At 31.8% G+C, this 15,948-nt stretch overlaps 1 protein-coding gene across 1 annotated transcript in view; it reads left to right on the top strand.

The window, feature by feature from the left end:
• LOC131841657 (homeobox protein orthopedia-like) overlaps positions 1-11,765 on the top strand; it is a 41,872-nt gene extending 30,107 nt beyond the window's left edge. The window contains exons 5-8 of the mRNA XM_059189981.1: positions 8,030-8,195; positions 9,128-9,280; positions 9,913-10,038; positions 11,172-11,765. Of these exons, the coding sequence (XP_059045964.1) occupies positions 8,030-8,195; positions 9,128-9,280; positions 9,913-10,038; positions 11,172-11,311 (585 nt within the window). The 3' untranslated portion in view covers positions 11,312-11,765. The remainder of the gene's footprint in view (positions 1-8,029; positions 8,196-9,127; positions 9,281-9,912; positions 10,039-11,171) is intronic.
• The last annotated feature ends 4,183 nt before the right edge of the window (positions 11,766-15,948 follow it).

Genomic DNA, 15,948 nt, shown 5'->3' with positions numbered 1-15,948 from the left:
TATAAGTCGATCTAGTTTTAACCGGTTTAAAAAAATAACATGGTAAGGGTTTAGTTTGTGGCATTGCAGCTCCAGTAAGGTAGCAACAGTTAACATTTACTACCGTGAGTTGCGTGTTTGTGGAACGCATTAGTGCTTTCACAGTCTAGTCTTATGGTCTAAGTTATAAGAGTAAGCGGATCGTATTCTATGTTTTGATAACATCGGCGGTCTAGCGGTTTAGCACACCGCATCGCCTTACTTTCGAAGGTCGTGGGTTTGACTCCTTACAATACAAACATTTGTATATTAATGCGTATTGCTTGTATTAATATGGGTATTTTTCGTTTATAGTACGTATGTATGTACAAAAAAAATGTAATTTAATATTTCTATAGTCAATAAGCTCCGCTTAGTTTTCGAGTAGATGGTCCTATGGGACTCGTCCAAAATCTTTAATTACAAACGCCAGCGATTCATAATTTTTGCTTAAAAATTGTTAGGCAAGATGTCGTTGGAGATAAATAAAAAATTTCTACCATCGCTTCTTATATATACCATCTACAGAAAATCACCCCCACACCTTATATCATATACAGAAGTCAGAATAGAATAAAAGAACAGTGATACCAAAACTATAATCTAATTTTTTTTATAAAACTATTGTATTATTAAAAATATTCTTTTCTATCATTATTGCGGATCGCATACATTGTAATTGACTAATTAGGAATATCTTTATATTGTAAAATTTATATTTAGGTTTTGCAGTTGTGTTCCTGTACAATTTTTCTCTTATATTGTTATTTACCTATTATTTATTCATTCATAAATTAAGAGTGGCAAGACACGTTACCTTTTGTCAGTAGAGCTCTTACCACTTCTCACGATCATCCATCCTCTATAAATCTTGATATTACACGACTCCAATTGTGTCTTTAATTTGCTTGATCTAACTGTGCCTTGGTCTTCCCTTCCCTCTCTTTCCTTCTATTTTGTTTACCTATATAAACATAAAAAATTACAACAGTATGGACGATATCTAATATAAAAATATGACATGAATGTATTATGAAGTCTTTCTATGTCTTGTTTTTGTCTTTGTTTCTATGCATGCCAGTCAATGCAGGTCAGTCAAATTAATGATATATAAAATATTTCTTTTGTTTTTAATCTGATAATAAATAGTATTAAAAAGTTCAATAGTTGTCATATACATCATATCTTATGACTGCACGCTACCTTTTATAATTAAAAACTGCCACAAAAATACACATTTAGCATTAATTTTATAACACCACCTCAAATTCTACAGGTCAAAGGAATATTCAACTATATAATTCTAGCAAGTTATTTTGAACAGTCTACAAAAAACAACATTGCTATCATTCAAACACCACGTGTCGCTGCCTTTCTAAACTTGGGCCAAACAATAGCTAAAGTTTATGAATTGAGCCATACGTCAAATGCACGTATGATCTGCTGGTGTGCACGACGGTCAAACAGTACAGTTCACTGCTAACTTTATACTCACGACTGCCGGTACCATCCGTACCTATGTTACAAACGGTTTGGAAACTTTAGATATTGGGAAATTCGTATGTGAGCTTCGTATATGAGTGTCATTCAAATCAAATCAAAAATCATTTATTCATATAGGAAGAGCATTTTAGCCACTTATGAACGTAAAATTTTTTGTTAAAATTTATTCCCTACTATCCAGTTAACTATACAGATTCAATTGAGAAGAACTGGCAAGAAAATCAACTGTTATTTTGTTTTAATAGCCAATTTGTTTATATTGTTATTTATATAGGTGTCTATGTCTAACATTAAATGAACAATTAAGTTGTCTATGTCTAACATTCAATACCACTTTGCTGTTTAATCATTCCACTCATATCCGTCAGGCGGGAGTTGTCCTTTAGCTGCTCCATAAGTCCTTCCTTCGTTTGAAGTGCCATCTGCACTTGCCCCCTATCGTCCCGTGAAGCTGGAAAGGCCAGCTGCGGCCAACAGCATTAGAGTACTCCGAAAAAAAAATATTCCACGATCAGTATTGGATTGATTTTAAATACTAGAGACTCGCCGAGTTTGTATGATTTAAATTTATATAAAATCTTAGCCTAAACTAACCTAAACCTTCCTCACAAATCTCTCTGTTGACTTTTGAATACAGCATGGAAATCTGTTCAGTAGTTGTTCAGATTATTACAGATGTACAAACAGAATTGACTGGAGATTATATTTTATATGTGTTTATATTTATATGTGATTTTATTTTATACGGTCAAGCTATAAACGACTTGGCCGATTATTATGAAATTTTATGTTTATATTTCAGTTGGTTTGAGAATATAAAGTATACTATTTTTTATACTCCTCAGTAATAAGGAGATAAAGAGCAATATTTTTCTTGTAATATTTTGGACAGTACTGTTTATTTAATTTTTTTATTATTCGGTTTTGATAACTACATACAACTCTTTTACCTTTCTACCATCTACCCCTATTTTTAATAATAATATTAGTACTTTAATTTATATGGCAAACCAACATTTGCCTAGTCAGCTAGTAAACTATACATTAATATGTGAAGTAATAACTAAAAAGGATATAAAGTTATTCTGATGTATAAGCTATATTATTGTAAAGTTTCATTAGAATCCATTCAGTAGTTTCTGCGTAAAAGAATAACAAAAATCTATCCAGCAACTATCCGTGCATACTCACAAACTTTTGCGTTTAAATATTAGTAAGATATATCAATGAATCGTTTCACCCCACTAGGTATGTATTGGGGTAAGAACCCAAATCATCAAACATTCCCGGGTCTCGGTTGACTAATGACCTTGGATTACCAGCAGATCGGCCGTCAGACGTCCCCGTTATTGATTCTGGCGGGTCCCAGATTATGGGGCCCCAGGGATTAGTGGACAGTAACTTGCGATGGATTTAAATGGAAATTACTTTATAAATATACTAGCGACTCTACCTAACTTGGCCTTTGTAGCACAATAATATTGGGAAGTCAATAATCTTTACCTAGTTTCAAATTAAGTCGTACCCGCTGTCCGTATGTATTGCTCGTGCTTAAATCTTTTACACTATGTTATGGATTTTGATTTGTAATAATTATAAAAATTTGTAATTGTAAACACTCGTTGGGATCTGTTTGTTTATTTGGTAACTGTTATGACATGATATTACTTGTAAATTACAATAGGTATATAAATTAATATATTCCTTTTACTTGTAAAACTTTAAATTATAAATTTTGGATTTATTAATATTAGTATTGTTTATCACATTATATATAAACATGTGTACTATACACATTTCTCTCTACTCAAAATTTGCGTTTGGGCATAACAGCTTAGCCACAAAGCTGACTCAAGCAATTTGGTCGCAGCTATATTAGTTAAATAATCAAAATAAAAAATAATTTATTCATGTAGGTATTATAATATTTTTCCCTACCGGCCAGTTCAGTATACAGTTCTTCTTAATTGAATATTAAGAAGAACTGACAAGAAACTTAATTGATTTTTTAAAAAACTTAATTGAATATTAAGAAGAACCTGACAAGTCAAATTCTTCATTTAGTTGATTTTTTAAAAAATTCACGGTATATATACCTTATACACTCTGTACTTATGTTGGTGTGAACTTCAGACTGGTTGGTCGTTAGTTAACCACTAGGTCATCGAGACCGTCAAAATTATGGTCACTTTTCGACCAATGGGGGTCGCCCATTGGTCGAAATCGTATATTGAAATGTACATAATTACTATTTCTCTACGATCTTTTCGTAGCGAAAGAAAAACACAAAGATCCCAAACAAAGTCTCTGACACACGATAAATAATGGAAGTTTGCCTCTGACATCCCGCCAAATGAGTATGCCCATCTCTTACCCTGTATCTCCCTCGCACGTGTAGCTGCGCCGTGAATTTTTAATGTGTCTGTCACTTTCACACGTTGGGGAGGCTTTGTTTTGTTTAATGCATTTGTTGCGTATGCCATCACTGATTTGTCTGTACAAATGTTACGTTAATATTGTTTGTTAATATTATATAAATGAAATGAAATCGAGTCAATTTTTAAATGATTGATCTGTATTGGCGGAATGTTTATCCTAATAATATTATAAACGCGAAAATTTGTAAGTATGGATGTTTGTTACTCTTTCACGCAAAAACTACTAAATGGATTTTGTTGAAACTATACAGCAATATAATAATAATCTCAGGACAATTCACACAGTGCCATCTAGTCCCAAGTTAAGCTAGCTAAAGCTTGTGTTACGGGTACTAGATAACTGATACATATACATAGATCATTTTTTTTCGTAAATACATTCATATTATACATATAAAACACCCAGACTGATACAAACAATCATACTCATGAATACAAATGTTTGTGCCGTGCGAGGAATCGAACGCGCGACCATCGGACGTAAAGCGGTGTGCTAGACCGCTAGACCACCGAGGTCGTCAATATAGCTTATGCATCAGAATAACAATAACATGAATAATACATAGGCTATATTTTTAATGAAATTTATATATTGAAATTTAAAGTGGGTGAAACTGTAGGCACAGCTAGTTATTACAAATAATAGTGTTTTAAACTAATATTATATTCGCTTTGGTGGTGTAGAGGTTCAAGCACACTGTCTTATCGATGGTAGTGGGTTCCATTCTCGCACTATACAATATTTATTTCCTTTTTGAGTCTGCCAAAAATCTACAAACTGATATCTTTAGTAAAGATCAAAACATTAAAAAGAATAGTAATAACCCGGACAATTCATATAGAGCCATCTAGTAGAAATAGAAATAATCTTTATTCAAATAAACTCAATATTTTACACTTTTGAATTTAATATTTTTTATATTCTACCACTCATTCGGAACGCAGACATCACAAGAAGAATGAACAAGAAACGTGTGTTGCTCTTTTGAATAAATGTTATTTTAAATCAATAATTACAGAATAACAAGAGGAATGCGATAATAAATATAGAAACTGCTACGCACTCATTCTCAGTATTCTTAGTGCAGTCAGATAATATTATCAGCGCTTTGAATTTCAGTTTTTTTTCTACAAAAACATTATTATCATTTACAAACTCTTCAATTTGTACAATAAAACTCTTGCCATCATTTACCATCAGATGAGGTAAGTCCAAGCGCAATCCCATTATTAATAAAAAAAAAAATTATAATACGCATTTTTACAGAGAAAGTGTTTTATACGACATTTGCATGTTTTTCGGGCAAATTTAGAACAGATTTTGATAGTTTTTGTAAAACCTTACGCAATTACAATAAAACGAATAATAAATAAAACTTTAAACAAACGACAATTAGGTAAAACCAGTTTGTTATTATTCCGTGAGCTTTTATTAGTGTAATCACTAACTCTCTTGAAATTGTCTATATTTTTCCTGGCATACATGATACCATCGTAAGTGTATTGAGAAGCAACGGTGAGGATATTTCATTTCTTAAAGCACTCTCGCAAAGATTCCCTGGAACCCTACCAAAAATGGAGCGAATGGCCCTCTTTTGTATAATAAATACTATATTTATATCTGCTTTGCCCCATAACAAAATACCATACGATATAATGCTATGGAAATAGCTAAAGTAGACACGTCTGTTAATTGTCTAATTCTTCTTATCACATACGCGGCAAAACTAAGACGACTAGCCAATTTAGAAATATAGGCACCCAATTGTAACTTGGAGTCTAATGTGATACCTAGAAAGACAGTATCGTCAACAAAATTTATAGGTTTATTGTCCAATAAGAATTTTTAATCTACCTATCTTACGTTTGGAGAGCGTAAATGTAATACACTTACTTTTTTTTTAATTTAATAGCATATTATTAGCAGTAAACCATTTGAAAACAGAAGAGAGAGTACTGTCCCAAGTTAATCAGAGCTTGTGTACTATAAAACTGACATAATCGTAAATACATTTATTGTAAAAATTGTGTTATAACATTTTTTTGCTTCTAATGTTCGCGGGTTCCATTGGTACAAATATTTTGTATTCATGACTATGATTGTTTGTCAATCAGTCAGTCAGACTAATGTCTGGATGTTTTGTATGTGTAATATGTATGTACATTATAATAAAAAGTATTTGACTATGTTAGGAATAGAACCCGCGACCTAGGAAAATAAAGCTGTATGCTAAACGGCTAGACGTCCGAAGTCGTCAAAAAAGAAAAAGTAACTTACTCTACATACGTAACGTACTATACTTATTGTTATTTCTATATCTGTGCGCAATAAAGAGTTACTATTATTATTACTATTTAATATGGAACTCCTTGGGGAAATCGTGTCCCACTTGTGGGACAGTAGACAGGGACTTTTGCGCGTTGATCCCAATATTATCAGAATCAATAGCTGCAGGGGTTGAATGAGAAATGACCCGCGATTTGTGGGTAATCTTCGGAGTTTAGTCGATTTTTTGCGATTACTTTTTTGATTAATGATTTCTCTGTATGGATTGACCGCTGTTATGTGCTTACGTATCCATACTAATAATATAAATACTATCTGTGTGTATGTTTGTTAGGTTTTTACAATTAAACTGTTACATTAAATTTGAGGTGTGACGTTAAGATAAATTATATTACAAAGACGACCATAGACTATCCTGTATTAAATAAAATACAAATATTGTCTATATATAATACCTATAATATATATAATATATTACTCCGTCTGTTTTTTGCCTGTTTGATTGCATCTGAGCGGTTTCGGGTCGCTAAACTCTTTATACATATATGTGAACATGTATAGGAATGTGGACAACTGTGTTAAAAAATGTGTAATCTGTATGTACGGGGCTGTATTTTATTATCAGAATTGTAGAAGGATGGAAAGAATTGTTAGAAAGGTCATAGATATTTTGAAAAATAGGCGGAGAAAAATGTGGGATACGGTACGACGAAATAGTATGTAGTAAGTACTTAAGTATAAAATTATGTGACGAAAAATTGAAGGACAGAGGGGACGGAGAAGACCAAAGCACTGTTATTTATTTATTTTATTTATTAAAACTTTAATGCACATAATTGAAAGTACATATGGCGGACTTAACACCATGCGGCATTATCTACCAGTCAACCATGGGTGGTGCAGAGAATAATTGTTGGCGGTGCAAATATAAAAAATATATTAAACGATACACATAAAAATATATATAAATAAATAACTACATAGATATATATATATATACATACATAAACCATACATAAATACATATTTATTAATCTGACAATGAAATATCATGTACTGCCACAATAATGGAAATAAATAAAAAAAAACCTATACGTAAAAATAAAAAACAATGAGAAAACAGGACACAGGTTACAAGTTTAAATAATGTTCCCGTAATTTACGTTTGAAAGAAAATCTACTCGTGGCGGTTTTGATATGAAGGGGTAAGTCGTTCCAAAGTTTGATTGCCTGAATGGCGAAAGAATAATGGACGAAACCAGACAAATGTTATATCAAGCAGATCAAAGAGAAAGTTGGAGTCGTGTCGTATCAACAACCAAAGATATTGATGTAAAATCGTGGAAAATGGCAGGATCTCCACCGACAAGAGCGCGGCTCTTAAATTATGAATGAATGTAAATATATCCGCTTTGTTAGAGTTTAAATAACGAATATAATAATATAAATAAAAAAAAATAAAAGGATGCCAGTATCTTGAGTATACTGTCCCCAATGGTCGGCAACGCGCACGTGATATCCCAGGTGCTTCAGGCGTCCATAGGCTATGGTAACCGTTTACCATTAGATGGGCCGTATGCTAGTTTGCCACCATCGTTGTATAAAAAACATGCCTCGTTAGATTACAATGATTGTTTTTTTTTATATATGTAATACATGTAATTGTTTATGACCTATTTCTTATCTGTATATGAATAAATAGGCATTATATATGAAATTTTCCGTTTTAAATATACACTACTATTTAACAATAAAAAAACTAAAAATATATTTTTTTTAACAGGTCTGGTTCCAAAACCGTCGTGCGAAGTGGAAGAAACGCAAGAAGAGTACAAACGTGTTCAGGTCTCCTGGTGCTCTCCTGCCCTCCCATGGTCTCCCTCCATTTGGAGCTGGAGATGTCTGCAGTCCTGGGGTCTTCGCTGACAGACCCTGGTCGATGCCTGCTGGTTAGTATCTTATTATTATTTCTTCTTCTGTCTTCCTCTTCATACTTCAAGAGCAACACGCAAATTTCTTGCTCATTCTTGTTGTGATGAGACAGCTTTCCGAATGAGCGGTAGATTAAAAGAATGATAACTATGACTATTCAAAAGTGCTTAAATTAAGTTAAATTAGAATAATTGATTTATATAATTACGCCGACCCCAAATAAATGGGATAAGGAAGAAGCAGATGATGACAGAATAATTGATTTTCTATTCTATTCTATTCTATTCTGCCTTTATAATAATTATAATTCCTCAGGACGATTAACCCAGCTCTTTCTAGTATCGAGCTTTCCAGAGTTTGTATTACGATCAACAGAAATAATACATAAGTATATATATATACATAATATATATATAGAAAACATAGAATAATCCTCGAATCCTCCTCAATTTACACGACGCCATCACATGCCAAGTTGAACCAAGCTTGTGTAATATGTACTAGACAACTGATATAAATACTTAGTTTACATTGCTTTGTTGTAAATACATACATAATAGAAATAGAAAACACTCATACCGATAACAACAAACAGATTGAATACAAATGTTTGTATCGTGTGGGGAATCAAAGCCGCAACTATTAGATGTAGAGCGGTGTGCTAAACCGTTAGGACATAAAAGTAGCCTAAGTTACTGACAAAAAAAGTTCCGCCAAAATCCGTCCAGCCCTTTCAGAGATTAGCCAGAACAAACAGACAGACAGACAGACAAAAGTTGTAAAAAATGTTATTTTGGTGTATGTCCCGTATCTATATTATATTCATATGCCTGTAGTAAAAAACAGTTATGCCAATATTACAAACAGACACTCCAATTTTATATACATGTATAGATTCCAGTTACATAAAAATAAAATCGTTATAATATAATACGGCTGATATTTGCAGGTCTGGGTCAGCTCTCCCAAGGCGGGGTATCGATGGGGGGTTTTGGTGCGAGCACCCTCCCACAACTTGCTGCGGATCTGAACCCTTCACTTCCCATCAGCTCCGTGGCATCCGGCCAGCCGTACCAATCACATTACCCTCTTAATTCGTTAGGTAAGTAAAATGAGTAATACTCGTGAACGGGTGATGCTTGTAGAATCTGGTCTGCTCTGATGACTGATTTATTTTGTTACTCAAATAACTTACTTAAGTAATTTATTTGCTTGTACTCACATAAAATCTAAAAAATGCAATGCTAGATAGTATTTATTTAAAAGAGCAACGCAAATAATTCTTTGAAATAAACAATAATCATCAAAATCGTCAAGGGTAGAAAATAATTCTGAGGTATATTAAAATATAGAGTCGTTTGAAATCCTTCACCATTTTTTGAAGTCACTTAAAACGTTTGTCCTAGATTAATTATATTTTTAGAATCATCATAAAGGGATTCTAATATATTATATAAATATATCGTGATCATCAAATCACGTCAAATTGAGGTCCATTCAGTGAATTAACAGAAAGAAGAAGCACGTTTCCCCATTATTGTTAATATTAGTATCTATATCTATCTATGTCTATCTTTGTGAGCACTCTAAACTTTTCAGAGGATATAATGAAGTCATTTTGTAACAGATATTGTATTGTACTGTAACGAAGAAATGTAGTTCCACATTTGTAATATTAGTATGGATATCTATATCTATCTATGTCTATCTTTGTAAATACTGTAAACTTTTCAGGGGACACAATGATGTCATACTGCAATAACATAAGTGGGGGTCAGCAGTCGGCCGGACTAGAGGGCTCACCGACACCACCCCACATGGCCCACTGCGCTAACAACAACGCCTCACCAACTGCCTCAGGTATTTATTTAATTATATTCCTTATTATTATAGTTCTTAGAGGTGATTTTATGTCATACAAGCTATCGAATACGTGATGGAAAATATTAATAACTAGTGGTCGCTCAGTGGTCGAAATTTGACCATATTTAATTTAAATTGTAAATTTGAACATTATTAAGGTTCTACTCTCAGAGACTATATTTCTATATCGTGTGTGTGTCAAGTACTTGCTAGTGTGTGTATTAGTATTAGTATGTGGTATGTTTTTTTTATTGATTTAATCTATTTTTTTATCTGTACTCCTTCTTTATTTAATTTAAATTAATATTAATTCATTTCTTTATCTTTTTAATTTCATTCTCTTCTCTATTGAATTTCATACTCTTCCGTCCGCGCAAATATCGTAAAAAGGGGATCAAAGTTTTTGCTTCACTTATTAATATATAGATATTATTATATATATATATATATCTTCTACATAGAAAATAACCAGACTATACACATGAATACAATATATTTGAATCGTGCGAGGAATCAAAATTGCGACGATTCTTGGAAATCAAAACACAGCTTAGAAAGTAACAGATTTATTTATAAATGGGTGAAGAAATTTATTGTCAAAATTTAATGATAATTATTTCGTTTTTTTCACGGACAGTATTAAAAATTAAGCTAATTTAAATGAAACGGTATTTTATATAATTATATTTATTACAATAGAAAATGGCGGAGAACCGGTAGAAGAAGAATTATGTCTTAACGATAACAATTTCATTTTATCCGTTAAAAACGAGTAGTATGATAAATTAAGCTAATTGAAATGAAACTGTATTTTAAATAATTATATTTATTATTTGTTTATTTATTTATTTATTAGAAAACCAACAGCTTGCTACCTAATACATTAAATCAATAGTATATATCTAGATATAGTCAATAAGAGGAGAGAGAGGAGAGGAGAGGTTCTCCGCCATTTCCTATTGTAATAAAAATATTACAATAGGAAATGGCGGAGAACCGATAGTAAAAGAAATATGGTTTAACGATAACAATTTCATTTTATCCGATAAAAACGAGTAGTATGATAAATTAAGCTTATTAAAATGAAACGGTATTGTGTATAATTTAAATAATTATATGTATTACAATAGGAAATGGCGGAGAACCGGTAGAAGAAGAAGTATGGCGCGGCCACAGCATCGCGGCACTGAGGCGACGCGCGTCGGAACTGTCGGCCGCCATTCCGCCATACCTGCAGCTGAACTACGACGCGCACAGTCCAGTCTACTGACCGAATGGCGGTTCAGCATCTCGTCAGTTTGATAGAACCGCTGTCCGCCATTTCAACGAACTATCTACACAGTACCATTAATATATTATAGTCGTAAAATTAGCTGTGTTAAACACCGGTCGTCCAATATTTCCTCTTCAAATATCAGAACTTTCGTTCGTGAATTTGCCAATTTTATTACGGTTCTTCTGTAACTACATTTTTATCTTGACATACAAAGATTTTGAATCGATGGCATCGTATTAATAACTATGTATTTTAAATGATCCAGTATTAGCCATTTTGATGTTGGTAATAGAACTCTATTCCGCCATTGTGGCGAAAATTGTGAGCATATATAACTGGTTTGCAACAAACAATATCGACTAAATACTCTAATTTAAATTTGATCACAAAGGATTTTTTATATCAAATTAAATTTCTAATCAAATATTACGGGACAGTAATATCTTACTCATAGACAAATACTTAAAAATACCTTAATTTTTTTTATCATAAATTAACAGTATTACAAAATCTATTTACAATCAAATACTTATATACCTGTCCTATAATCACATAAAGTGCTCACTCATAAATACGTATTCATATAACGTAATATGGTCCTAATTTTGTGACTCTATGGTGATCTAGTGATAAATATATCACTTCACAGGACCTCTATTGATAGTAAAAATTGAGCTGTATTCAAGAAATTACATGTATACGCATTCGTACAATAAATAAATTTAAATATTAATTAATATAAGATATTTATTCAATAAGCGAATATAAAGGTATTGAATAGTTTTTAATTAGATATTAAACATCGGTGTATTTATGCAAGTTTGTGTAATCGAATAATAGTTTAGGTATTGTTTAAAACATTCCAAAATTGAAATGTAGGATAAATTATTGTTATAACTCTTTGGAGAAGGTTCCATGCATCGTTTTCTTGTTATTTTTTATAAAAAAATAAAATAACAAGAAAGCAACGGATTTCTTTTTTCTAATTTTACTTTTTCTTTTATTGAAAATGTCAAGGAACAATAAATAGTGTTTGCATTTGATTGATTAGATACTAATCAAGCCAAAACTTATTGGGGGAGTGAATGTGATAGCAATACGTATTTCTCTCTCTCTCTCTAACAGAATGATTTTTATCATCCGATATTTTTTTTAATTATGTATTTACATAAAAAAATTGTCACGAATAAACTTGTAAATGATGAAAGAACGAGTTACGAATCTGTTTAAAAATAATATATTACTTGTTAATATTGTTGGATTATGATCAATCTAACAATATTGACAAACGAAAATCCGTACTAAGACACGTGTATGTATGTGTAATTTAATGGCTATACACTCTACATTGTAGATTTATTGAAAACAATAATATGAATTCAATATTTTCTTGTTTACAATAATATATTCAGAATTTTTACGATTTTATTTAATATATTACTATTTTTTTAAATACTTTGTTATTAATAGAGCAGAGCTTAAGAATGACGTTCTTTTGTTAGTTCTAATTTTAAGTTGTTTAGTTTTTTTCTTGATGGAAAATCGTTGCTCTATTAATAAGAAAGTATTTAAAAAATAGTAATAGATCTAAAAAATCCTAAAAATTTTAGTTTACCATTCGGGACGGTTTTAAATTTCTGGAATTGAGTTCTGTAGGCATACTCAATTTTAAATATATTTCTCTAACATTTTTTTTTCTTTTTATAAACTCATTGTATAAAAACAATTATGAATGAGTCAAAGTTTTAAAGTGACGGATTATTATACTTTTTATAGTTATAATAAAGTATCTGACTTTATTAGAACTATAAAAATTAATACAATGTTTACGTGCTTCATTAAATAATTTATTGGGGTTCGTCTCTCATGTCTGAAAAATATTATTAGTCTAGTAAATAATAGCTGTTTTTTAAGTGACAGTGAAATCTAAAAATTAATATCGGATGATAAAAACGTTCACTTTCAAATAATTCATGTGAGTATGTTCCAATGAAAGGTATAATTCGTGTGTGTCTATAAATGTATAGTTAGTTGATATAATTATCGTAAGAAAACAATTTTGTTCTTTATGGAAACTCGCGGCCACTAATTAATTGTCTTTGTTTTTTTTTTAATTAGTTGAAAGTGGTTGATAGTTCCTATTTGCGTTTGTCTCGATTGCAAAGGTATTGTTTTTTTTATAATTATATATTTTGATATATTTATTTTATTAGTCACATTCTTTCCGTCCGTTGTTTTATAAACATGTGTTTTTTTTTTACAAATAATCGTGAGAGCTGTCAAATGCAATATATTTATTTATTACTTACAGTTTGTATAAATATATAATTAATAAATTTTACGACAGATATGCAAGTGAAGTTTTTAAATAATATCTTGTAATAGACCCTTCAGAATGTTCATTCAAAGGAATATCGAAGGTTTTAGATGTCCGTCATGTCAGGTTTGTATTATTTTTATCAGCTTATATCTGAGGATTTAGCCAAGTGGTCAAATTGAGATTATATCTCTAAAACTTGAATGAAAAGCACCAATATTTCGCAATTTTTAATTAATAAATGAAAAGCTTTTGTGTTCCTCTCACAGAAAAAACTATTACATAAATTAATATGATTTCAAATATAAAAATATATAAGTACAATAAGACGCAAAGGTAACAATGGGACGGCCTTATCGCTAAATAGCAATTTTCTTCTTTTTTCTTTATTTTCGATGTATATGCATACTCTGTCCAATTATTTTAAATGAGGAATTCTTGTAAATGTAATTTTACACTTTTGTATTCTTTTGAAGTACATAATTTTTTTATCGAAAGATTCGACAAAAAAAACTGCCAAAAAGATCAATGGCAATGTGATCTATATAGATAGATCTATTGTACTCGCCCTTTCCCAAAATTCGCTACCTAGACCCGTCAGGGACAAGAATTAAAGGATATTCTTAGGAGCGATGGTTTTTATCTCCTCAGGATAGAGTGTAAACTTTCCAAAGGAGATTCGTTTATGTATGAGTGGGCTACAACCATATAGGATATTTTAGCGTTCTTATTGGCTACATAAAGTATTGCTATCATTATAAAACAATATAACATAATACTTTATATAGATGTTAATGCCTAAAGTTGCTTTCTCCCAAATAGCAGCGACACATTCATCACCGGCCAATTCATATGTCACTTGTCTAAAGCTTCAGTTGTTTTGGATAGAGATAAATTTCATACACTGTATCTTAAACAACAATTTCTAATAACACTAGTAGGCTATAATTCCCGGTTGAAAACTTCTATAACGGTTAAGGTAGTTGCATTATGAAGCCTAGTAAATATCAGCGGGTCCGATATAGTTCTACAAACTGTACATTTATATATAATATCAAGAGCCACACTATATTCTAGCTGGGACCGCGTGAAACTCGATATGGCTTTATACCTGCAACGGTATCACTAATCCCCGTTACGTCACAATCATCCCTACCATTCTAATCATCCTAATCATCTCAATCATCCGAACCATCCAAACCTCGTCTCTTTACAAATAGTGTTAATAGCTATTGATGATTGTAATGATTATACTTAATTACTGCTATATGCATTCACATCACATCCATCCTAATTATCCCAACCATCTCAATCATCCCAACCATCCAAACCTCGTCTCTGTACAAATAGTGTTAATAGCTATTGATGATTGTAATGATTATACTTAATTACTGCTATATGCATTCACATCACATCCATCCTAATCATCCCAACCATCCAATCCATACGAAACTACACTATCTTCAAATAGTGTTATTAGTTATTGATGACTGCAATGATTATACTAAATTACTGCTGTTTCAATTCAATTTAACGGTAATAATGATGGACTGAGTGATTATTAGCTTGCTAAAGATCTAATTAAGTGATTAGATACTATTTCGCTCGACCCTAATAATTGTATAGCCTCTATTTAGACATTTTGTTAGTTAGTAAGTATTACTATATACAATAAAATAGACAATGTTCATTTTTGTTGTTTTTTTTTTGGAATGGTACCTAAACGTTATGACTGCTTTACTGATGGTGGACCTCGGTTTTGGAAGATAATAGAATGGTGCCCCCGTCTGCGCTAACGGCTTATGCTGGCAGGGCACCAGTGGAGGATGATATGATGAACAATACCGTCTTTATCATACACACAGGCACAGGGGGCCCGTTTTCTCAGGGGGTCCCCGAAGGACTGACATTTTTTCTCACACTTTTATTCTCAAAAGATTTTTGTCGGGTACACTATACTTTTTTCACAAATCAGTAATGTTATCAGAAGGTATTTACAAGGCATATACTACGCCATTATACCGATTACTTCGCCTATTCCTATGTTCTTATACCTAATGAGCTTTTTTTTTACTTTCCAAAAGGGCCTCAATTCTTGTGTGCCAAAGTTAAGACGGCGGTGAAGATGAATATATCAGGTCGGTCACCGTGACAAATTTCCTAGGAATTTGTCACGATGACCGACCTGACATATTGGTTGACATATTGATGGTTTCAGTCTACATTTCTAACAATCCCATATACCACAGTGTACCACTTTTTATGGATGATAATGGAGTGGTGCTCCCGTTTACGCTAAAGGCTACTTTGGTTA

This window comes from Achroia grisella, unplaced genomic scaffold (assembly GCF_030625045.1).
Source record: "Achroia grisella isolate CSIRO2021 unplaced genomic scaffold, CSIRO_AGI_Agris_v1 utg1867, whole genome shotgun sequence".
NCBI lineage: Eukaryota > Metazoa > Arthropoda > Insecta > Lepidoptera > Pyralidae > Achroia > Achroia grisella.
The sequence above is the reverse complement of the archived record's forward strand: the minus strand, read 5'-3'. Positions and strand labels throughout refer to the sequence as shown.